Below are 26,647 nucleotides of genomic sequence, written 5' to 3'. Positions count from 1 at the left end.
CTTAACATAATGCATGTGGTGCTCACTCAGGAGCAACCTACCACTTTAAATAGAACTGATAATTCAAACGCCCCCAAATAGGCTGCTTTCACTCCAATAAAGACCTGAATAAGAAGGACATAAAGTAAGGGAAACAAAATAGCTAGTAGCATATTGTATTATTTTTCAGTCAGGGCGCATCCTGACGATAATGCATCAAGGAGGAGTTGGTATGTTCCATCAGACCACAGATGGATTAGGGTTGTGAAGTTTTTCATATTCTTCTGCATAATGTTGGTATTGCTCAGGGAGGAGAGGCTGACGGGCTTCATCTTTGCTGTTTCTGGCACGAATCACACAAGAGGCACCCACGAAAAGGACCGCGACTAGTAACAGAGCAGCTACTACTGTGATGGTGATGATCTCTGGTACACTAAACCTCTGGCCTGTTTGGAAAAGAAGATGAGTATATGTACAAATGTTAAAATACTGTTCACCAAAATTTAGGCAACATCTCAAATTTAGGCACCATTTTAGGTGCTTTAACAGAAATCTTCACACTTTTGTTTCTTTTTCTGACTAGATTGCCTAAACCTAACGCTTGTTCTTTTTAAGGCACTTTTGAATTTCTTTTTATGGAGTATGACATACTGGAATAAATAGTTAGTTTCATTGAGAAGTTGGGGAGATGATGACTCAAACGTTTTAAGTCCTTTGTCTAAGATCACTTGGTTCAAAATGATAGCTGATTTTGGAGCCCAGGTTTTTCAAATCCTGTCTCCCTCCACTATGCTCTTCTTTTGGTGATATTTGAGACTTGAACCTAAGGTCTTAGCTTAGCTCAACCTCAAATAAGTTTGGCTGGTATTTTTGTTCTAGAGACAGTCTTTCTAACTTTGCCCAGTTGGCTACTCATGATCTTCCAGTCTTTGTCTCCCAAGTAACTGAGATTACAGGTATGTCTCCATATACCCAGGGGAAAGGGATTTAAATTTGAACAAGGAAGTTTTGCATTTCAAAATCTCAAAAAGCTAATAATATTTCAGTCCCTCTTCACTTCGCCTCTTCACCAATGAAAGCAACATGGCCTACCAGGAAAAAAAATGGGGGCTTTTGCATAGAAATAGGCTCAAAATTCCTTCTGTTTCCTTGCTGGGAATATATATGAGACATAGCTTCTCTATGCCTCAGATTCCTTATGTGCAAATTAAGGATTGTAAGACTCACCTTAGAATTATGGGGATTAAATGAGATAGAGGACCATATCATCAGCCCAATTCCAGGTGACTATGAGTTTTCCCTCTCTTTAGCACTGAACAAAAATCCTAATGAAAATGAAAATCTCAGAATATTGTGAGTATTTTTTTTTTTTGGGTCCTGTCATGGGGCCTGAACTCTGGGCCTGGGCTCTGTACCTCAGCTCTTCTGCTCAAGGCGAGCACTCTACCACTTGAGCCACAGAGCCACTCTTGGCTTTTTCTTATGTGGTGCTGAGGAATCGAAGCCAGGGCCTCAAGCATGCAAGGCAAGTGCTCTACCACTGAGCCACCTTCCCAGCCCTATTGTGAGTATTTTAAAGATAACAGATTGGCTTTTGGAAATTTTCACAGAATAAATATATGTCCAACACTCACTTGGCCATTGAACTTCATAGGTATATCCTAGGTTGTCTGGAGCCGTAACAAACATTTCTGTGTTTGTAACTGGAGGCCAGAATGGCACCATGTTATATTGTCTGTTATGCCCAATAGGGGCGTTCTCCAATGGGAATTTGGATATATCTAAAATATGCCAAAAGACACAAAGTTAACATCCATGTCATAGCTATGTTATGAAGAGGTCCAAAACTAAAAAAGAATATTGTAAAATGTTCTTAATATTTTATACTGAATGAAGACAAACACAGTCTCACTACAAAGATTACATAAAACAGAGTTCAAGTGCTTAGAATAGAAGACCAACACAGCACTTCTTAGATAAAGTTTTTTTTTTTTTTTAAATCAGTCGTGGGGCTTGAACTCTGGGCCTCGGCGCTTTCCCTCAGCTCTTCAACTCAAAAGATACTGCTCTACCACTTGAGCCACAGTGCTCATGGATTTCCTGCCTAGGCTAGCTTTTAACCATGATCCTCAGATCTCAGGCTCTTGAGTAGGTTGGATAACAAGAATGAGCCACCAGCACCTGGCTGAAAAGGAATTCTTAAAAACAGAAATTTTAGTATTGTATCATTTATGATACTCATCATTTGTACTAGCTTTAGATAACAGAAACTAATTTGAGTACAATTCATTCATTCATTTCTAGACAAATAAGATAGACCTGTAATTTGTTGTACTGTTGTCCATAATTTGAGTCTGAGAAATTGTGTATCTTCTAGAGGTTGTCTTTGACTCTGAACGTTTCTGCTTAATATTTTTCTGCTTATGTTTTATAGAAGCCAATACTGATTCCAGGTTTTTACGTGGAATCCCATTTACTTTTTCCTCTCCTGTCTTTCCGTGTAAATTTAAGTCGTTTAAGTATAAAACATTGCTGAATGACTTTTTGTCAAGGACAAAAAGAAATAGTACATGGTTTGAAGCAAAAATATTGGTCTTTTGTTGTTTGATCTAGATTTATGTAAATACCAATTGTATGCACAAGGAAGATATAATCCCTGCCTGATGTTATGAACTGCTAGCCTCCAGTTTGAGTTTCCTAAAACTGCTATTTTCAGCTTCACTTTTATATTTCAGAACTGAGTTGACAATAGTTAAAATGCATCTAAATCATCAGAAGAAAATTACTAAAAAATTAACATAGAATTAAATTTTTTATGCATCAGAATGGTTGAAGGTAGCAAATAAAACACAGAATCATACAATTTCATAGCTTGCCCACATGGAGAGAAGTCACATCATTGGTGTTTCCCTTCTCATACATCCACAAGTACTGTTTTCCAGTATACTAGACATGAACTCTGCATTGATTTTTGCCTGTGAATTCTAATGGAAGATTGGGGGAAAACTGACTGAAAACTTCAAATTGCAAAATGAACGTTCAAGTTTAAGAGGTTCAGAAAACCCTAAGAAGGCAAACCTCAAAACATCAACGCTGACAATAAAGTATTTTTTAAAGAAATATTAAAAAAAAACAATTGGATTGTCAAAAAAGCCAGAGTTGGAAGTGAGTTGGGACAGGTACTAATGAGGATACATTGACAAGATGTGGTATATGTGAGATGCGGGTGGGGTATGGGGGCTTCTTTCTGCACCTGTTATTTGCCACAGTCCCTGTGAATCAGAGAAAGATGCTTTAGCAGCTAATTTGAACTACAAGTGGTCATAAAAAGTCAAGTAGTTACAGTTTTTGTGAGTTTCCACATAGTATGCATTAAAACTAGTTAAATATTATTTAATGAAGTCTACTGAGCGCTGGCTGGTGCTCTGGCATTTGTCTAGATACTGTGACTGTAGCATGGAACAAGATGGCAAAAACCCCTGCTCTCAGGGCACTCACATTGTACTAATCTTTTAGTAGCTATATGCTACTAAATGTATTAATGTGACCAGCCTCACCCAGGTCAGATACAACTGTTGATAAAGTTGAGTCCACTAAAATGAGTGGAGGAATAATCGTAAAATTAACAGTATCAATTGGATTACCATAACTTCTCTATGCAAGATTCTGAAGGAGCTCCCACTCTCTCTTAGAATTAGGCCCAACAATTGTGTTGTATTGCCCTATTTTCCTTCTTATGTCATTCATCCTTCACTGCTCTCTCCCAACCCCGTGCCCTGCCTCACCCACATTGGACTCTTTTCTGCATTTTTGTCTATAGATCCTCCTTCATTCATTTACATAGTTCTTCTTACCTTACCTTCTGATTTTGTACATCTTCAAAGACTTAGTATCTTCTAATGTACTACATATATTTATTTATATTTATGATCATTTCTACTAGCAGGAAAATTATATGGGCAATGTTTTCCTGATACTCTGGAACCTATAATAATGCTCAGGAAATAGTTGGAGCTTAAATAATATTTGTGAAAGGATGTGTGTGTGTGTGTGTGTGTGTTACTTTTCTTTCATGGCATGAGACATGTAGAAACTGCTTCTTCTGGAAAAAATGCACTGAATGAACTTCTAGATAATTATGTTTAAATCTTTGCTCATATTTCTCAGTTAAAAAAAGCAGGGAAATTGAATTACATGTTACACATATCACAATGTCAGTGAATTGAAATTAATACTGTTGTCATAGTGTTTTTGATGCTTTGTATTGTACTGTTATATCTAATAAGAGGATTCCACAATGGAAATTATAATGTGGATGACTATAATTACCTTTAGTTATAAAATACAATTCTTGTTCTATTCTGACTCTAATAATTTTATAATTCTATGGTTTTTGAAAAGCCTTCAGTATCTATGAAAAAACCTTTAGTACATTTTGAAAAGATATTCTAATCTCTATTCCTAGAGTTATATTATGAATACTTTCACTTTATAAAGTTTTAGAAATTCTTGCAGTGTTTTAATTTTTGTTTCTAAGATAGTTGCTTTATGCTATTGCTTTCCAAAAGACATTTATAGAATGTAGAACATTTGTGTTTTAGCTTCCATGAAACTACAAGTAGTCATACTTACTTATCTTATAATGTTATAGCCACATTTTATCAGAAATATTCTGTAGGTTGATTGACTATGCTTAGTTTATGGTACTTTTCTGTCTACTACTTAGTAGGTAACTAAGAAACCTTATGATATTCATAGCCCAAACAAAAGGAGCAGGCAGGAAAGAAGAAGTAAAGATATTTTCCTGGTTCATCAAAAATCTTTCAATTAAAATCCAGATAAGGTGTAATAAATTGTAATAAATGCAAGATCCTTGTTTTTCAACACAATATGAAAGACAAAGAAATGAGTATTTTTCACAATTGAAAGAAAACTCCATTGAAAAGAATTGTCAGGATACTTATGAAACTCTTTTTCTTGAAAATGATCATTGACTCTCATGGCATTGTGAATGGCTCTATGTATGACTTGTACATTCATGTCTAATTTCCAGATGTCATGTCTAACAAAAATTGGTTTTGTTATTTCCTAGATCCCAGTTTTCTTGTACTGTAATAAAAGTCTTCTAGTTAAAGATATATAAAATGATATTTTTATTGTAAAAAAGAAGAGATGTTTTTATAATTAAAAACTTTGGGAAGATTTGCTAAAAGTCAACGTCTGAAATGTAACTATAAATTAAGGAATAGGAAATAAGTAGCATTGTAAAAGGTTTAGAGGTTACAAAAATCTAGATTGCATTGTACATATCTTAGTTTCTTGATTGAAAGAAACTGACATTAAATTACAGATAATTTATTGTGGGTGTAGATATGTATGTAAATGCATAATAACTATGAGAAGGAGTTTCAATTAATGAAATCTTAACTGACAATTTTATATTTATGTACAAATTGTTTCTGAAATTATTTTATGATGCATTAAAGTATTTTGAGCAATCCTGTCCTGAACAGGTTGGGCACACACACAAAATGCAACTCCAGATATAAGTATCATATTGATGTACAAAAAGTAAAATCACAGATGTCAAACTTTACTGTAGTTTCAAACTATGAAAAATCATTATATTTTAACTGTTACCATGATTTGATGGTTTTGAAAAGCCATGTAATTCTCTCAGGTGAGTAAGACTGTATTGAAATGAACTTAAAAGAGATTTATTTTTACATTAGTTTTCAAGTAGAACAACATTTCTATGTATGTGAGGCCGCAAAACTCTGAACTGGATTGAAAGTCGTAAAATTTTACTCTTTTGAAACATTGAATAGCTCTAAGTTTTTCTCATTCATGTTAAAAAGCAACGAGGAAGATTTTGTTGGAAGATACAAGAAAAAAATCTTGGGAAATATGGTATTTTTTTTTCACAACAAACTCAAAGGATTACCTTAAGGTAAATAATATTCCAAGAGATCTGGGCAATTTCCAACTGGTTTTGAATATCTGGAAACGGTTATCTAGTATAGCTATTTTTATATTTATTTTGTGGTGGATTTTATGTGTATCAAGTGCTACCCTAAAATGATGAACTATACCACCAGAACAATCCCTTTAATGAAGCCTGGGAAAAGGCCTATGGAAGCATCTCACCAGCGTTATGTCTCCTCAGCCATTCATCAAAGACTGCGTCAGTGAAAGTATGTAGGAGGACAAAAATAGGATCATTGGGAGATAAATGGGTTTGTCCTCCTGTGCCATTCAAGAATAGATGGGCCAGGTTGTGAAGACTTCGAATTGCAGGGTCATACTTCCCCGTGGGATCACTGTAACCTAGATTTCAAAGGAAGGATGAGAATAGCAGAAAACATTGCAAATACGTCACTCTTCAAGTAAACAGCAGTCATTATGTTTAGAAACTATTTCCCCCCTAAAGTTCGTCAGTCTAAATTTTCCCTTAGTATAATAGCAATGCCTCTCTGTACCAATGGTTGATGACATTTATTTGCTGTCCTCAGAACTAGGTTGGTTTTAAGCATGTCATTCTAAATGTAGGCTCTAGGTTTAAAATAATGTCTTGCAGGGGCTGGGAAGGTGGCTCAGTGGTAGAGCGCATGCCTTGCATGCCAGAGGCCCTGAGTTCGATTCCTCAGCACCACATAAGCAAAAAGAAAAAAGCCGGAAGTGGCGCTGTGGCTCAAGTGGTAGAGTGCTAGCCTTGAGCTGAAGAGCTGAGGGACAGCGCCCAGGCCCAGAGTTCAGGCCCCATGACCCGACACAAAAAAAAAACAAAAAAACAAAATAATGTCTTGCAAAGGATGCCAGTCAAAGTATATGGAACACTGTGTATTGACACTGTGTATTGACACAGGCAGACATTATTCTGCATGGAATTATAAAGAGTGAAAGTCTTCAGTTTGGAGTCAACAGTGCTGCCTGAATTGGGAGAGCACCTCTCTGACGCTCCTGAAACTTAAATTGCCAGCTGTGACCCGAGTCTCGTACCTGATTCCCTGTGAATGATGGTCAATACCTTTATTTTTGGAAAGTTATTTTTGTGAGGAAGTTAAAATTTCTCAGCATTTTCCTACCATTTCTGTCCTAGTTTTAAATACTCTGAAAGCCTACTGTCAAAAGACATCTAACTTCAGCTAAACCTCTCTGTATATTAGAAAGAAGATAGGGATAAATGCATAAAAGGTCACAAATAAAGAAGGAGGACATACAACATAGGATGGAATTCTAAGTTTACCTAATTGTCTTGGAGGATTGTTGTATATTTAGAGCTAGTCATTCATCCACTGGTTAATATTCTAACAAGTTTTAATTCACAAAGCACTGAAGCACTGATTATTATCTAAATATATGCTGCAAAGTTTGCCTTTTCATACAATGTTAGGAAATTAATAGAATTTGATTTCTCATCAACATTAATAAAACATAGCCTGTACTTATATTTTATGAACATAACTTTAACAAAAAGATAGTAACTGTTGAAGCATTTGTACAATTTTTAAAGCTATATAATAGCACATTTATTTAGTTATCAAAATTTAAACATAAAAGTAGGTGGGGATGCACACAATGGTTTTTTTTGATAGTCCACATTTTTACTAAGAATAGCATAAAGATATTACTGAGACTACTTAATCATGATAATTTTACTGTATGTGTATGCCTTTTGCTTACTTCATTTTAAAAGTCATTTCACAGTTGTGTTGGGATATACACACTGTATAATTTTTTACATGTTTAGTTTAATGTTCTTCAAGTGGCCTAAGAGAACAGAATTTAAACTAATGATCAGAGCTGGGGCAGGCAGAGCAAGGCAGGAAAATGTGTTTGAAGTGAACCTGGACAGTTAGTGAGATCCTAACCTAAACATAAAATGAAAACAAAACAATTATACATGTAGGTCAAAATGACAGGGTGCTTATATAAGAGGTTGTATGTATTCAACCTCAGGAAAAAAAAATCCTCATATGATACCAAGTATCACAGATCTTCAGGGCAAAGAACCCTTTTCTATTTTTTTTATGGGGGCAAGTTTCATCTAAAATGTACAAGGCCATAGTTAAGGCCAATTTGATGTAAGAAATTTGTAATAAACTTAAAACAAAAATTATGTGTCTTTAAAATTTTCAATATATATCAAGTATGATATAGAGAAATCGGAAGTAATTTAAAAACACAACTTGGAAAATTAGAATTTGAATCTGAGCTCTGTTATTAACTCTTGAATATCTTGAGACAGTCATCTTATGTATTTAGATTTCAATTCTTGAGTTTTAAAACTTCTAACATGTTAAATAAAACCAAATAAAAATCAGTAGATGCTAATATAAACTTTTATAGGTCTTAAAAAAAGTTGCAGGTTTTCACAACCTGAATAAAACGTGCTCTAACCAGACTTTCTAAAATGTCAACTAATTGTTTGGAATTTAAATAAAAATAATTGTTACTCATTTTTCCCCCAGAGAAAGACTTCATCATAGTATGTTGATGCTAGGATATAATAATTACATGCTGGCCTGATAATTCCCAGAAATTTCAGTTTAAAGATTTTTTAGATTTTTCAGAGGAAAGAATAACGTCCAATGGCTCCTTCTCCTATGATAGTTAAATAAAACTGTGTGGTTTGATGACTCCTTTCAAAGAACTTTCATTTTTGAGCAGATAATTGTGATCGCCTCAAACAGGCAGCTCAGTTCCTATGAAATTGACAGGATCAATTTGGTGTTCGAAGATTTCAATGAAGTCAGAGGTACTTCAGCCTCCTTTCCCTACTAGAGCAATTCAGACAACCAGTTTGGTTTACTTGCCTTCCACGGTGTTTCGGAAACTGTTTGTAGAGTTGGAATAAAAAGGAGGTGTGTCAAATACACTGACTTCCAAGCACTGAGCTACATCCTGTGGTGCGGGAAGACGCTGCACCAGGGGTCTAGCCACGTTCCCAGCTGGATTTCTCCGGATTGGCCCACCCTCTGTGCCTGGGGGGAAAAATAGAGCAGGCAAACACTTACAGAGGGTAAAGTCTAACCATTGGTCTCCATGAACACACACACAATGTATACGTACACACATATGTATATACAAACACATACATACATATACATGTAATATATGCATATATACATATTTTATGTGACATATATCTTACATATATGTCATATAAAATTATTCAATTTTCTATTTTTACTACGGTATGTGAATTGTACAAAGAAGTTTCATTTTGTTTTTTTTTCCCCATTTTTCAATGTAAAGATTAATCGATGCAATAAAATCAGGTTTTAGCACTGAAAAATAACTTCTGTCCAGTAGGAAACAAAACTTAAAATGCATGCTTAGTGATATGACAGTGGAAAAACAACCTACTATCCTATCTGTGTAAGAAAAAAAGAAGTGACAAAAACATCTGAATTAAAAAAAAATTAGACACAGATACAGGTCCTAGCATTTGTTAAATTGGCACAAAATTTGCTTCCCCCTCCCCTGCAAGAATCTATCAAAATCAGAATTCTATGAATTTGGCAAAATAATCTCACAAACCTAAATTCCAAACCACAATACATGTGCATAAAAATTTGCATCTAAATGCCATCCATTTCAAGCTTTTACAGGAATAGGAAAACAAAGTACAATCAGAAACACTTTGGTAAGTGGTGCATAGTTCAATCATACAGATTTTTCAATTATTTTCTCTATTTTTTTATTGCAGATGAGTTGTACAACAGAGTTTCTTTGTGATCATTTTTCCATGTTTCACCTTTTTGATCAATGTGCTAAATTAATATATATAATATATATGTTATATATAACATATATGTTATATAGTATATATATTTTATGGGGCTTGAACTCTGCCTGGGTGCTGTCCCTCAGCAATTTAGCTCAAAGCTAGCACTCTACCACTTGTTCCACAGCATCACTTCTGGCTTTTCTTTTTTTTTTTTTTTCTGCTTGTGTGGTGCTGAGGAATCTAACCCAGGGCCTCATGCATGCAAGGCAAGCACTCTACCACTGAGCCATCTTCCCAGCCCCAAATTATTATTTTTGAAAGGAAGTAAGAAACAAGTAAACACATTGCTGTGATCTTATGGTTAGATAATGTGATACGTGCCTTACATGAGGGAAGGAAGAGAAGGAAAGAGAAAGAGATCTTTGTCATATTGTTGCAGAAATGTTTCACAAAGAATACATTTACAAAGAACCCTGAAAGACTAAGGACATATTCATAGATAAACTAGAAATATCAAAGATAGATAGACTGAGGAAGTAACAAGGGATGCTAAGCTTCTTTCTATTTTTAATTAAAAAAATTTCCCATTACAGTAAGAATTCCCTTTGTTTTTGTTCACCAGTGACTCCCTTATCCTGGCTCAGTGCCAGCATATACTAGGTTCTGAGTTGTTTGCTGGATGCTGTTGACTAGCAGACATTCAGACTCCCTGTGAAAAGTGATCTGGCTGGGAGCAGAGGGTAGTATAGGAGCATAGTGGGCTGCAGGAACTATGAGGGGCTAAAGTAGAGCAATGTCAGGGAGAACTCAAGGAAAGATGTATAGACTACACTGAAGGCAATTAGGAACTAGGGAGAAATTGAAGCCTTCGATCCATGGAAGGAGAGGAAGCTGGTTAGGAGCAGTTTTTGTCAGTCTGTCCCAGTGGTCTTCAGAGAAAGATATATTTGCTTTACAAGGACAAGGAAAATACTCGAATTATCAGCAGGATAGGAAAATATATGGAGAACTTCCAGGCCCTCAAACAATAAAAAACTCTGCTCAGGAAGAAATACATAGTTAGTATTTGAAGATACCTGACCCTTAATTTTATTTCTCTGCTAGATAGGGGACCATTTATTCATCTTGCCAAGCAGATATAAATTAATTCTATTTTTAACTTCCAGAGACAATTTCCATGTACTGTCTCATTTGTTATAACTATACATAGCTAAATATTCTTCTCATAGTGAAAGACATACACTTAGTTTCATCTGGATAAAGCATGTTTCTTTTTAACTTAAAAAGTAACACTTGAAGCATAAAACATACAAGGAATAAAAAAATATATATATATATAATTATAATTATATGTTAATGGATCAGGGACAGATAATAATAAATTGATGGAAGGGAATAAGAAACTCATGAACAGACTAGCATGGAACATAAACTTGACTGTGACAAAGGCATTCAATCACTGGCTAAGCATTCATTTTCTGATGTTTACTGTGGGAAAGCTAAAGACAGTTAGTCTGCAGATGTCACCTGTTGCAAAATTGTCCTTTTCCTGAAAGGATCCTTTAGAACATCTTTTGCTTTTTAATTCTTTTAACATTGTTTGCTTTTTTAAATTTGTTTTTTAATTAGTGGAAGAAATATAATTTCTTTCCCTTCCCTTTTTCCTCTTCCACTTCCTCTTCCCCTCACCCCATCCTCCTCTTTTTTTATTTCTCCCTCCCTTCCTTCAAACCAGAGCAATTCTATCTTTTCTCCACATGTCAAATTCTCTTGGGAATTTTTAAAAATTTGAAATTCCAACCCAAGACACATGACTAATAAGCAGGGTTGATTATAGTAAGAAGATTAATTTGTAAATCAGACATTCTGGCAGTAGGTGATGCACTGACCAAATGACTCAAGAAGAGCAATATGAAAATACTTTCTACATCCTCAGTGCACCTTACCAGAGACTGCCTTGCTTATCGGAGGTGTTCAGTGCTTAAGTGGTCTTTACATACATGGAATCTATTTAACAATAGTAGACCTTACTTTGATCTCTTTAGTAGGATGAAGGCCTGCCAGGCAGTCTATTTAAACTTTTTTTTATCTAGTATGGAAATCTGGCTACTTGTGATTTTAAACTTACTGTTACAAAGTGTTCCCAGGGTATCATAATCGTCCAAGGATTCGCAGACCACTCTCCATTGAGAAAACACGGAGTTGGGGCTTATGAGAGTGGAATTAAAGTTGCTTCTGGATCCCATTAAGTCATCCGTGCAGACATCACAGGTGTTTCTCCCAGTTGCAAAGTTCCAGTAAGGCAGAGAGAAGAAAGGTTCCTGCAGCATGTCCTAGATCAAGAAACTGTGGGTAGACTGTGGGCTTCATTATCCCCTTCCTGTTAGCTTACTTTGGCCTGACTGTCTATTTCTTTCAGCTGACGTTAGCCCCTAAGGATTCAGTGACTGCATCAATGGTTCTGAGAGATGCTGAAGGGTTAAACTCCTTATTCAACAAAGCTTGTAATTTACAGTGGGGAGTTATGTGGGCACTAGAGAAAATGAAATACAATTCTTATGATGAAATTTATTTTTAAGGAAAACTTCTTTCCTTTTTTTTGGGCAGGGTAGATTTCTATACAACAATTATACATTTAATTTCTCTTTTGAGCTTATCTCACATTTAAAAGATGTGTTCCAGAGATTATATGCTTCTTTCATTAGGCTTCTTAAAAAATACACATGTACTTTACTTGTTTTACAATCCTTCGGCTTTTGGGGAGTTATATTCAGAAGGTGAGAGTTAAATGTATGTTGTTATTGGTTTTGCTTGGCTTTCAGACACTTAGTATGTTTATATTGTTTAGCTTTAAATATCTTTCAAAACCAGCCTGTGAAGAAAATCCTCTGAGAATCTTTTTATTAGTTTTATTTTTTCATCAGACCTAGGGCTTGAACTTAGGGACTGGGTGCTGTCCCTATGCTCTTTTTGCTCAAGGCTAGTACTCTACCACTTTGAGCCACAGATCCACTAACTTTAAATATTTTCCTAGAGAAGATTTCCTTGTCCTTCGGTAACGTAGGGGTCCAAAAGATTTCTGAGATATCCTCAGTGAATGATCTCCAGAGGTTTGTAATTGTTTAAAAGCTCTCTTTGTGGTACACAAACATTAGTGGCAGCTTCCACTGGATCATTAAGAATCAGACTGCAGTTCAGCAACTGACATTTGGAGCCAGAGCATATTCATGTGGCATTTCAGCTGTGCCTTGAGTTTTTAGATTATAATATGTCAGCTGACTTGTGCTGTTGGGGTTTAAGAATGTAAGTCATTGAGGGTGAAATTTACCCAGGCAAAACTGAAGCATTTTGGTACTGCCCACCTGCCCTTTCATTTTGGTGTATCTATGAAAGTGTGACTTAAAACCATGAAGATCTAGAGTCAATTATAAATGACAGATTTATCTACTTATGATCTACTAAATGTCTGACTTGTAATCACAGATGTAAAATGTGATATTCAGCGTTCCTGATAAATGTATTCAGTCACCCTCAAAGTACATAAGAGTAGACTGCTTCTAAACATTTTATTCTGCATTTTATCAAATGTATTCTTTTACCTAATATTTTTTCCTTGAAATAATGCTGGCACAAGTATTATGCAAATCAATTAATAAGCTTAAACACTTTGTGTGTCTTTAGATATTTTCCTATTAGTTTTTCAAATTTGACTTGGTGTTAGAAATTCACTACTGTTGTTTCCTATAGGAAACTACGTGTGTGTGTGTGTGTGTGTGTGTGTGTGTGTGCCAATTCTGGGCTTGAAAGGGGCCAACGTGCTATTCCTGAGCTTTTGTGGTCAAGTCTAGCCCTCTGCTTTTTGAGCTGCAGCTCCACTTCTGGCTTTTTTTTTTGGCTAGTTAATTGTAGATAAAAGTGTTGCAGGCTTTCTGGCCGGTTGGCTTCAAACTCTGATTCTCAGATCTTAGCTTCCAGATTAGCTAAGCATGAGCCGCCAGTGCTGGGCGGTTTGTGGGTTTTCTAAAGGAGGTCTAATCATTTAAATTTTTATCTTTAAAATTAGAATAATTTTCTCAAGAAATGGAGCAGTTGGCAGAAAATAATGAGGCATCTATATTATCAGGTACTTTACTGTGTTTCAAGTGTGTAACCTTAAAAAATAAAAGATAACACAGCAATGTTTGAGTTGAGATTTATGGCAAAAAAGTCATTTAAAAATGCTGTTTGGTGTGCTTTTATTTTGTATTTTTGGAAATTGCATACATTGAAGGTAGCAATATTATGATTTGACATATATATAAACACAAATATAATAGTGAAACAATTATTGCAGTCAAGAAAATTAGCACACCTTTTCTTTCATATATTATATGCAGTGTTTTTTGACAGGCTTTGTCTGTAAGCTATACTATAGTAAAGGGGCATGGGAAAATTTAGCTCAATGAAAATATAACCATTCAAAATTCTGTGTCCTATTGAAAAGAAGCAACAACTTCATTTACTGCATTATGTATTCAGTACAGAGAAAACAAAAGTACTCTATGTACTCAGCTTTACTCAGTACTCAGCTTTACTCATACCAGAAGGAGGCCTTAGCTTATATTCTATCCAGAAGGAAAATATATTAAATGTTTTTTTTGTTTCAAATTTTATGAGTCATTTTTTCAAGCCATAGACTATTTCAAACTTAATTAACATCTAAACATTTCTTAGTTGATGTTATCATTATTAACATAACTTTCCTTTTATGTCACAAAAAGTAATCCGTGTGAGGAAAAAACTTACCTAAATGTCAAAGGCAAGTATATAATCGTGACAATGCTTTGTGATCATGTGTTCTGATCATTTAACAACAGTTACACACTGGGTCTCTGGTCTGTAATAACCAGACAGAGATGCTTCACACATACCTGCATATCTCTCTCCAACTGTAGCAGGTGGTATCTGTGCCATGTGAGGAAAGCTGGTCCTTTGTGAGAGAAGTCCACTTCATCAAAGCTTTCTTGCCCTGCCCCAAGGAAGGTCTTTTTGACTGAATAATAGTGAGTCCAAACAAAATAGTTATATATAGAAATGTTTTCAAATTGTGGCGTGTTGCCATCTGGTCCCAGAATTTCTTCTGATCTCCTGGTGGCAATGACAAACTGAGGGTGGGTTGTGCGCTTCGCCATATCCAGTGCCTGGACAAGGTGGCTCTTTTCTTCTGTGCTTAAGTCCAGAAGATTTCTCCTGACTTGAAGGATGAAAAATTCAGACATGAAAATATCTGTCTTAGGTGAGAATTGGTAGAGAATGAACACAACCATGTCATAACATATAATGTCTCATTTATCCATTGATTGTTACACTTGACCTATATTCAAATATTTTATGCATTATTTTCCTAGTTGAGCATTTCATATCCAAAGTGCTTGGGAACAGATATATTTCAATTTGGATTGTTTTAGGACTTGTCACATATACCCTATACACATACATTGAAGATTTTTTTAAAGAATAGTTTAAATAATTGTACGCATACAAAGGAGATCATGATATGAAAGTTTCCATTTTGTTGTATCACGTTGGGGTTCAAAGGTTTCTAGCCTGATTTCTCCCTTCTCTTTTCCTCCTTCTTCTAATTTAGTCTAGGATTTCTAGTGATTTCTTTCATCTTATTTGAGGATTTTCTGATTTTGTGATTCTACCATAGATATTTCTGCACATTGTTGGCATATTCCTTTGTTTTCTAGTTATTGGCATGATGTCTTTGTTTTCTAATTTTTCACATCATAAATCTTGCAAAACCAAAGTAGGTGGCATTTAAGACCAGAGGCTTTTTTTTCTGTCTTTAGAACTATTATTCCAAGTTTGGATTTTCATTTGTAAAATGTGGATAGAAATAATACCTCCTTTATAGAGTTGTAAAGATCAAAGAGAGCAGGCATAAAAGCAATTAGACCAGAGCCTGCTATAATAAAGGCTCAGTAGATGGTCTGTTAAACCCTTGTACCAGCATGTGGCATACAGAAAACAACCAAGTACTGCTGACTGTTAACTATTTAATGCTTTGCTGTAAGTGCATGTTTAGGCTTCTCATTGGAAATGCCTGAATTTGACTGTTACAGTTGGGAATTTCTTTGAGGGTCAGCAGGAATAGTTAAAGAAGCTGAGATAGGGGAGCCAAAGATATCTCAGTATGGATTCTATGTTTACCAAATACCAGAATGGAAGGGTTGATCTTTCTGAATCTATAACAGCTAACATCCTTGATCCATAAAAAATGTAGCAGATTTTCCTAGCATGTATGTAATGGGTCTTCAACACATATCCTGGAATGCAATATCATTAGTCAGAAAGTCTGAGGTTCAATCGCGACTTTTAACATTGACCAAGTCTCTTAAATTTTCTAAGCTTCAGTTTGCTCAACTTGGAAAAGAGAAGTTGAGCTCTGTGATGGACAGATGTTTTTCCATCTCAAATGATGTAGAATTCTATGCAGAGCCGGAGTCTCATTCAGGGCCGTGCACCTATTCATCTCCCCACTTACCTGTGAGAACTTTCTGGTTGCAGGCAGGTCCTCTCCACCCAGGGCGACAACTCCCACAGTTGTGTCCTGAGAAGTTGCCATTGCAGTGGCATGTTCTGTTGAAGAACCGCAGGGGCCACCCCTCCCGGTCATCTATGCCATCGTGGGGGTAGAGGTGACTATGGGGTCTGGAGTCTGCAGACACAGCCTCGCACGTGCCGCGTCCTGATGCTGATCCGCAGGGGTCTGTCCCAGGTCCAGATGAGGGGGACAGGTCTGGGCAGCACACGCCACTTCTCAAAGCCTCAACGGTCGCACACTCTCGTGGGAACTGAGCCCAGGCCTGCTGAAAAAGCATCAGGAGGAAGACACATTCCTGGGAGAAGAGGTTACAAGAGTTCATGCTGGTAGAAGCTGGAGTGCAGAACACCGAGCTGGTGTGCAGCCCTCTGCCTAGAGAGGGTGGAGGCACTCAGGTAAAAACCCAGCTGAAAAAGAAAACAAAATAGAGTTAGGCAAACTATTTTTTTTTGTACTCTTAAAAAAGTGTATGAGCCCTTTCCAACCCATTTTCCAAATGCAAAATGATCTTTCTAGCAAATAATAAAAATAGTCATTTCCCTTTGAGAATTTGAAATAGATAACATTGCCCAAGTAACTGAGTTTTCTTCATTTAAAACCTCTATTCATATAAAAATACTTATCCTGGATATCACTTATCAAACACATTCATTATTAGGTCATCATTACTAGCAATATTAATGGTGGATCTGAAAGTAAGATTGGGAGCGGATTTCCAATAAGTGAATTGCCTTAAAATCCCCCATCTTATGAGTATCTTGGAAAGAGTCCATCCATTCCTCAAGGATCTTCTCTCCAGTACCTTAAAATTGAGAGATTTCTCTGCTGAACTTCCCTTAGAGCTGAGCTTGAATATTTTATATTTGCTTGTCACCTGATGTCAAAGCTGCTAATTGCATGTGGGATTCTGCCAGATAACTAATCTTCAACATGATTGCCCAAAGTGGGAGGGGCTCATCCTTGTCCTCACTAATCTCTTCACATTCTGCCCTTTACTTGGTCAGCACATGACTGCCTTCCCACTGATTGTCTGCCTTGTGATAGTTAATGTTTTAAGAAAAGGTCAGAAGCACTAATTTGAAAGATAAGTCAGAGAAACTGGAGAGCTTTTGTTTTCATTGCAGATTTTCTATTTTCATACCATGCACTGGTAGAAAGCATCTGGCCTATGGCCCATTATATAAGTCCTACAAAATCACCTGGTACATAATAGGACAGACATGTTAGCTGTCTACAGTTATCTACCTGTATTGATAATTTTGTATCATCCTCAAGGATGTTATAAATATCCAAATGGCCTTTGGCAGAAAACAAATGTTTCTTATCCCCACTAGAGAATGAAACAGGTTATTTTTCCTTAATAACACAAGGGCCAGTTTAGTATTTGCTTCTGTTGGTAGCTTTAGGTTATGATCACTCTTGAAAACATTCTTATAGTTTATAGAGAGAAAAATTGTAGCAGAAAAAGCTTCAGAATCAGCTCTACGGAATCATGTGACATTGGTCATTAAACTCCCTGCTGGCTTTAGATTTAGTTACTTCAGCTTCCCTTCCTGGAGAAGTTAGTGGCTGCTGCTCAACTTTATTACAAAACACCACAGTCATTATTTGGAAGATGCTCATGAAATGGCTTCTTATGTCTTGCTTTTACTATAAGCCAATGGCACCATGTGTAATAGATAGATGCATTTCAAGATGCAATTTTCTGAAAGTCCATGCATATGAAATCATTATTCACATGTAAACTTGAGTTTGAAATACATAATAAGCACTCTGCAAAGCTTATTAGAATTCATGATCAATGTTGCCACTCCTTTTGACTCTAAGCCATAAAATACTCCAGAAAACTATATAAAACAATTGAGGTATGGTTAACACAAAAAAAGACAGCTAAGGATATGTCTATAAATTAAGGTAAGAAAGAATAAGAGGAATCTTCTGTTTATGGCTCCTTGTCATTGTTATCAATGTGATTTATTATAAGGAGAGTTATATCAAACCATGATTATTAAGATACTTGTCGGTGACTCTAAAGTATCATTCTATCTTTTATTAGTCTTGTTTTTGGTTTGCTATGCATAAAACAACTTGCTAAGGTATCTACATTGTAAGCTCTCTTTCTCCCTCCTTCCTTTCTTCCCTCCATCTTTCCTTTCCTCCCTCCCTTCCTCCCTCCCTCCCTTCCTCCCTTCTTTCCTTCCTCTCTCCCTCCCTCCCTTCCTCCCTTCTTTCCTTCCTCTCTCCCTCCCTCCATCTCTCGCTTCCTTCCTTCCTCCTCTTTCCATCCCTCCCTCCTTCCCTCCCTCCCTTCCCCTTCTTTCTTTTTATTATCTTTAAGTAGTTGTATCAAAGACTTCCAATTCAGTATGTCAGTTTTGTGTACAATGCATCTTGATCAATTAATTCATGTCATCCCTTTCATTCTTCTCCTTCAACTCTACCCATCCCTTCAACTTACCTGGTTCCATTTTTGCATATGTACATTGAATATTATGACTGAATTTGTCTGTCTTTTTTCTCTCCATTCATCTGCCCCCACTCTGCTTGACTTCATGCCATTTGACAACATGTTTCAATTCCTGGTATTTATTTTGCTTATTTATGTTAGTTGTTCAAAGGAGTTACACCATTCACATTCTTTGTGTATATGACCTTTAGCAAAACTATTAAATAACAGAATAACTGATGATGACTTATTTCATATCTAGGGGACAAGTTTATTTTCTGTTGTATCTCTAGATTATTGAAAACACAAAATAGCATTATTACTAGGTAAGTAGGCTTCAGTGACTAGACTCTTCACTTATACCATGCATCTAAAGTGTATCCAAGTTATTACATGGAAAATACCATAAAACATCTTGTAAGATTTAAAAAAATGGAAATATATATATATATTATATAATAATATACGATTTCTTGCCAGATCTAAATAGATGATCATTTTAACTTCTGGAATAAATTATTGGCATTGTACTGATTTTGATTTTTTAGTTTTGACAAATGTACAAAAGTAATGCCCATTAATACTAGGGGAAAGTTGGATGAAGGAATGGGAAAACTAACTATATCTTTACAAAATTTCTGTAATTCTAAAGTCATTCCAAGATAAAATGTTTATTTGCGAATGTTATTTAAGATAGTACAAAATGGTGGGACAAAGGGTTAACTTAGCAGTGTTACTCATTAGACCCTTGTTGGGGAGGGAGGTCAGGTGGGAAAAAACTGGGAGAAAATGAGGAAAGGGGTGACACTGTTAAAAAAAATGTACTCAAAGCCAGGAGCTGGTGGCTCATGCCTGTAATCCTAGCTACTCAGAAGGCTGAGCTCTGAGGATCACGGTTCAAAGCCATCCTGGGCAGGAAAGTCCGTGAGATTATTATCTGCAATAAACGACTAGAAAACCGGAAGTGGTGCTGTGACTCAAGCAGTAGAGCACTCATCTTGAGCTGAAGAGGTGAGGGATAGTGCCTGAGCCCAGAGTTCAAGCCTCACAACTGACAAAAATACTTATGTAACTTTAACCCCTCTGTACATCACCTTTACAATAAGAAATTGAAAAATAAAAATTATGAATGTGAAAACACATACACAAATAAAATAAAATACATATTCATCAGGTGCATACTCATTTCTACTAATTATAAATACAGGATATCCACTGTGTTGGAAAGACTGACATGGTTGTAAAAACACAAAGAAAAGGTATTTACATTCTTCCTTTTTGACCAAGTATTGAAAGTGGTTAACATATTATTACACACAGCATAAATCAGAAACAAATGGTACAAATCCATAGGCCACAATCCTTGTCTCACAGAATAAATTATTTGAAAGATTTCTTCAATGCAAAGCATTTTATTGTGATTTTTTTCCTCATGATAAAACAATGGACTAAGTCTCAAGCATGTGCCTAAGGCATTTTGATAGCATGAATTAAATAACATGGTCATAGAAAAAGTTCATAAAAGGAAATTCTTAGCATATCTTAGAGAAAAAATACAAATGAATTGTATAAATTATGCCTCAATATTAATTGACTAGCTAATAGTAATAAGAAATACACATGATAAAAACAACTTGGTAGAGAATTAACAATCCTGCTGTCTTGATATATACATGATGGCATGTGTATTTATATTTATTTATATCATTGGTGTGTGAGTCTGACCTTCATAGTTGATTCTCAGGCCAGACAAAGGATTGATCACCTCTATCTACCTTTTGAAGTCTTACAATTGTCATTTATGAAAGAACTACCTATATAATAGAGAGCAGGAATTAGGTTAATTTGAAAAAAAGAATATTTAGAAGTATCTGTAATTTTTCACAGGAAATTATTAATGAATCTTTTGTGATCATTTGTAGCAAATGATACTGAATGTATTAGTTGTCCAATTGGATTGCATTTTACTGAATTATCTCCTTAGTTAAACTAAGCTTCCATTATTGGCTAGAAATCCACAGGCATTAAAGCAACTGAAAGTCATCTGTTAGGCTAGTCATGTGTTTTTGCCTCATGAATAAGCTTAAATTCAGTGAAAGTGAAGGGAAGCATGTGTTTTCATGTCATGGAGCAGAAGCTCTGTCAAATACAAAACTTCTATTTTAGGTAAAAAAAATTGTCCACAGATAACATGATTTCTAATAAACTGTGCAATTAGTTTAATTGAACTCTTCAAAACACAACAACAAATTGTACATATTGATAGGGCCAATTAACAATAATTTTATTTATTTTTAGTAGAATTCCCTTGCCAAATTAAGCTAAAAGCACTTAGAACATTTTTTAAAATTTCAAGATTTGTATTCTGAGCAAATGACCTTGTAAGATTTCCTTACAGAGAAATTTATGAACATATGTGTGGGGGTTAACAAAGTCAAAATAAGAAAAAATAATTTGCTTTGAGTGTAAGGAAAGTGTGCTTTTGCTGTATAGTTAAAAATCATTGTTCTTATCTTCACTATGAGCACTAAGTAGTTTTGTAACCGATACATCATTTCTCAACATACCCCTATGATCACCATATCTTTATCTACTATGCACTATGTGCAACAGAAGCAATCAGCCACTGATATTTGAAAAAGATGGCTGGTGTATCCTTGATACACTAATGCTTATGAAACAGTTGAATATTCAAATGCACTATGGATAATGTATGTATGATACACAGAGGCTTAATTATGTATTCTAAGATGGCCTTCCTTTTTCACTTTTCAAACCCAATTTTGAAATTGTGCTAAGAAAGGCAAAATATTAAGCCTTTATGTCTGTGTCAATCACATTGACACAATTTCTTATATGGATATTTCTTATATATGGGATAGTGATAGACTTTTCTAGCAAAAGAAATAGTTAAGACGGTATAACATGCTAGAGTAAAAGAGTTAAATGTTTATCTAATGAATACGAAATGATTTTTCTTATTAACTATTTCAAAACATAATATGTGAGATATATGCATGTATACCTATAGCATTATTTACAATAGTTATATAAATATATAACAATATAGAATAATTATATAAATATATAATACAATCTATATTTATAATATATATAAATATATTTATATATTTTATAATTATTATGTATCATATAATATATAATATGTGGTGATGCATGACACTACACTTATTTGGACTGGTTATGAGGGAGATATAGTACTGACAGATAATAGTGGTGTTGTGATATGGAGGTAATGTATTTTATAACATATAATAGTTCTAAAATGGGGCTGGGAAGTTTAGCTCAGTGGTAGAGCGCTTGCCTTGCATGCCTGAGGCCCTGGGTTCGATTCCTCAGCACCACATAAGCAAAAAGCCAGAAGTGGCGTTGTGGCTCAAGTGGTAGAGCACTCGCCTTGAGCTGAAGAGCTGAGGGACAGCGCCCAGGCCCAGAGTTCAGGCCCCATGACCGGACTCCTCCCCCCAAAAAAGTTCTAAAATATATATTGTATTAATACAATGTCATATAATCATATCACTGTAATATATTAAAATATATTTATAAAATGTTATATATAAATATATAATATGTATTTATATTATTTTTCAAAATGACTACTTTATTGATGGTGTATATATTTTTTCTCTGTATCTAAGTTTTTTTTTCTTTTCTATTTTTTGGTGGTAGTATGGTTTGAACTCAGGGCTTTGTACTTTCTGGGCCGGTGTTCTATTACTGAATTATGCCTCCAACTTCTCTTCCCACTGCTTGTTTTAAAATAATGTTATGCTTATCTTTCCCAGCCAACGCCTGGACTATGATCCTTCACAGTAGCTGGGATGACAGGCTCATGTCACCATGGCAAACATCTTCTGTTGAGATGGAACTTCATGAAATATTGCGACCAGGCTAGAATGACAATGTTCCTTTGTCTCAGCTTCCCATGGAGCCAGGATAATGGGAGCAAGCCACCACATACCGCTATCAGTTGAGATGGGATCTTGTGGAAATTTTGCGTTGGCTAGCTTCAAACCATGATCCCCTGATCTCAGGCTGCCAAGTCACTAGCATTACAGGCGCAAACTGCCTGATTTTGACATATTTTTAAAATAAACAAATCAAAAAATCTAACAGGTAAAGGTCTACATGTAATAGTGTCTCAGCTGTAAGAGAATTGCACCTGGCCCTTTCTCCAATGAGCCTATGTTTGGCTGGACAAGCAAAATTTTAATCAAATACATTTGCTGAAATTCCTCAGATTTAGTGAAGAGTAAGAGCTTTATGGGGTGATGTCTGAGGCCATTTCAATTTAGGGAGGTACTAGCAGAGATATTAGTGTTGCTGTGAGGCTAAGGTGATATTCTTTGTGGTACATGTGTGGCATATTTTTACTCTGTCAATAATTGGAAAGGATATCGTGTATTTGTAACATCATTAAGGAGAAGGTGGTTCTTGATGTTAACAATGTCATGATAACTGCCTCCACTGACAAAGAACCAGGGAGGGAAGGGAAGGCCTTTATTCAAATACAAAAGAAGATTCAATTCCTTCTTTTTGTTGCCCCTTCCATCCCTGAGGGGTGGGGTGAGCAATTGGAAAATTTTTCTTTCCTTTCAGCTGAACACTTGTAGAAAGACAAGTGTAAAAGACAGCAGATAATCATGAGATCAATAAAAGCTATTGGCCTTGGTATAATTTCAGAGTAACATTAAGACAAAACTGAAACAATAACAGCACACAATTAGGTTTGGGTAATGTCAGAAAAACATTCAAGTAGGAGGGGGGATTTATAAAGTTGTAACCAGATATGCAGAAGAAGCTAATTGGAGAAGATTCCAGAGAGATATTAGGAATGACTGTTCGGAAAAAAATGGAAAAAAGCAAAGGCCCGATTCTATTCTCAACGGGCTAGAACTGTATATTGTGGCATGCCAGGGAGGGCACAAATTTCTCACAGGATTGGAAGTTGTGCAAGGAGGAGAAGGAGGAGAAGTTGGAGTGAGGCTTTTATGGGGTCTGGCAAGGAGACAGAGGTTACTTTGGTTCAGTACAGGGGAGATGACTACAGGTGTGGGCAGAGAATAGGGTTAAGTATAATAATTGACTCCCTGATCCAAGGTCTCAAGCTTTTTAATGTTCAAACAGCTCTCCATCTGTCTTGCCTTGATGTCGACCTTCTCAGGGTCCAGTTCTCTGTCTTCTGTCCAATCTCTAACTCTTTCCTGGTCTCACAGCTCGGCTTCAGGTTAGACCCACACAATAGAATGTTTACAGCAAGGGTTAGATAGTATAGCTCTGCATGTGTCAAACACATACATGCATACCAGGGGTCTTGCCTGAAGTGTGCATACACCTGGAAAAATAGGGTGAGGATCAATCCTTCAATGAGCTTGTTTGTTCGCCACAAGACACCTCTCTAAAAATGTTCCTAACTCACAAAAGTAATTGTACATATAAAGCACACTAACCTAAAATGGCAATAACCTACATTATCTTTCTAATTATTAAAGCCAATTTTACTTCAGTCACTATATTTCTGCTGTAAAAAAATCTCATGTATAAGAATAATTTCATCAAAACCTCTTGAAATAAAGTCTTCCAAATCCTACAAGAGGTTATTAAAAAAATCTTACTTTAAAACTTCAAACTTGGAATATGCAGATGGAGAAGTAAGGCTCTAAGTTGAGTTATCATAATAAGTGTCAAATTTACTAATAAAGTGAGATGAAACCCATATGCAGTAATGAATTGAGGAAGATCAAAGTAGTTTGGCTACATTTCAAATACATTTGCTTTCTTAAGTGATTCAGCATAAGATGACTTTTGAATTTATAGTGTGGAATATGTAAGAAGCTAAAATTATTAAGGTGTGCAGAGAGATAAGTAAAAGGCATTAAAGTACTGAAGAAATTTGTTCAAGTCTGTGACCATTGCTATTACTCTCTATACATAGTATACATATATTATAAGGGTTGCCAACCCTCATTTTCTCCTTTTCTTTCTCACGTTCTACACGCTAATGACTCAGGGTTCTTTTATAAAGTGTCTAAAAATCAGGCATGGAGACAATGTTTTTCACACTAAGGATGTCTGCTCCTCTCCCCCATTTTTCTGGTCTTGGGGCTTGAACTCTGGGCCTGGGCATTGTCCCTCATTTCTTCAGCTCAAAGTGAGTGCTCTACCACTTGAGCCACAGCGCTACCTCCACTTTTCTAGTGGTTAATTGGAGATAAGGGTCTTACAGTTTTTCCTGCCTGGGCTGGCTTTGAACCATGGTCCTCAGATCTCAGCCTCCTGAGTAGCTAGGATTATAGGTGTGAGCCACTGGCACCCAGCTGTCTGCTTATTTTTTAATCATCTTCCAGAAGTCAGACTTAATTGAAGTGCTCACATCCCTTTCCACTTCCTCTTTAAAGCAAAGGTTACTGAAGGTTTTCACCAAAAACACAGGATACTAGAAGAAGCTCATCACAAAGGTAGGGAATGAATTTAAAATTCTTGTAGTGCTGGGGAGAGACAGTGGTCAGCAACGAGAGGGGTTGGTGTATTGCTGTAAAGTGTCAGGATAGAACAAGCCAGAAGATGAGGGTCTGCGTACAATGGTGATTATCAGACACAGATTGAATGAGGATACACTTGAATTACTGGTACCCCATGGACTGTGGATGTTTTGGAACTATCACTTCAATTTAAATCATATACATGACTGAAATTCTTTCTTTAACTGTGAATTTTGTCTGTTAAGGCTCTTTGGCAAGGACCAGGGTTGGGGGTGGGGGAGTTAGTTTATCACTCTGAGCTTTCACATTGGAGTCACAGCCAGAGGTACAGAGACTGCTGGCATTATGAAAGAATTTCTGTGCTTAGATTGTTCTGGCATGTTCAGTATAGGCATGAATAAGGACTAGAATTTGTTATGCAGAAATGCATATCCACAGAGAAAAGTGGCAGAAAAAAAAAATCCAGGCTAGTTGGTCCTATTAAGGAGGCAAAGCAGTCAGTATTAGCCAGACACACTCGACATTATAAATGTCATGTTTTCCCACTCGCATCCACTATGTCAACAATGATTCTTACCTTCTTTAAATATTTACAACAGTGTTTAAGTATGATTGTTGACACATTTAAATTAGGATGATTTGTTTTTATTAGGATACGATTGCTAATACTTCTTATTCTCTATTTATATCTTCCAAGATGTCATTTTTAAACTTTTCTATGTGGCCTTTGTTTGCATAATAGTTTTCCTTGTCTAGCAGTTATTAAGAAGGTGTGTCTGCCCTAACCAGCTGCTGAGAGTCCTTTATGCCTTTGTGGATATCTAAAGCAAAACGCACTCTTATTCAAGCAGTCCTGAGACCACTGGGAGTAAATTGGTAACATACCTTATATTTAATATACTTACCAACTTTGTAAAGTTGTTATCCTTATTCGTGGGGGTTCAGAAAACCAATATGATTTTCTAAAGTTTGTATACAAATAAATAAGCAAGCTGCAATTTAGTGTGGTTTGTCAGTCTCATTTCAAGCACCATTTTCACAACATGATAGCTGGTTGTGGTTTGGGTTATTATTTCATTTGAAGTAGACAGGTTAATTGAAATAAAGGTTTACAAATGGGTGGTCAGAGAAGGCATTATCAAAAGCAGTAAAATTGATGTCTAAGAAACTGAAAATACAGTTGATAGAATATATATTTTGTTTGTGGGATATGAATAATGGTAACATTGCAGGTATTATTTTGTCAGTGGTCTTTGCTAAGTCCATTTTTAGAATACATTTTGAAATGAGCTCTGCTAGCAGGCTACTTTCTTATGCAGAATTGTAACTGGGTCAGTAAAAATAGAGCATTATATTCTTTCTGAAGCACTGGATGATTTTCCTCCAACACATATGAA

The 26,647-nt window shown here is 35.9% G+C and overlaps 1 protein-coding gene across 1 annotated transcript; it reads right to left on the bottom strand.

Annotated features, from left to right (window-relative positions):
- Positions 1-219: 219 nt before the first annotated feature.
- Positions 220-16,676, bottom strand: Tyrp1 (tyrosinase-related protein 1). The gene is made up of 7 exons (XM_013026382.1): positions 16,242-16,676; positions 14,623-14,945; positions 11,841-12,045; positions 8,796-8,963; positions 6,127-6,306; positions 1,614-1,760; positions 220-425 (listed from the first exon to the last, which is right to left on the bottom strand). The coding sequence occupies exons 1-7, from the start codon at positions 16,621-16,623 to the stop codon at positions 220-222; spliced, it is 1,611 nt and encodes a 536-aa protein (XP_012881836.1). The 5' UTR covers positions 16,624-16,676.
- Positions 16,677-26,647: the final 9,971 nt, after the last annotated feature.

The sequence above is a fragment of the Dipodomys ordii genome, unplaced genomic scaffold (genome assembly GCF_000151885.1).
Source record: "Dipodomys ordii isolate 6190 unplaced genomic scaffold, Dord_2.0 Scaffold93, whole genome shotgun sequence".
Classification (NCBI taxonomy): Eukaryota; Metazoa; Chordata; class Mammalia; order Rodentia; family Heteromyidae; genus Dipodomys; species Dipodomys ordii.
Note: the sequence above shows the minus strand (reverse complement) of the source record. Positions and strands in the feature narration are given on the sequence as shown.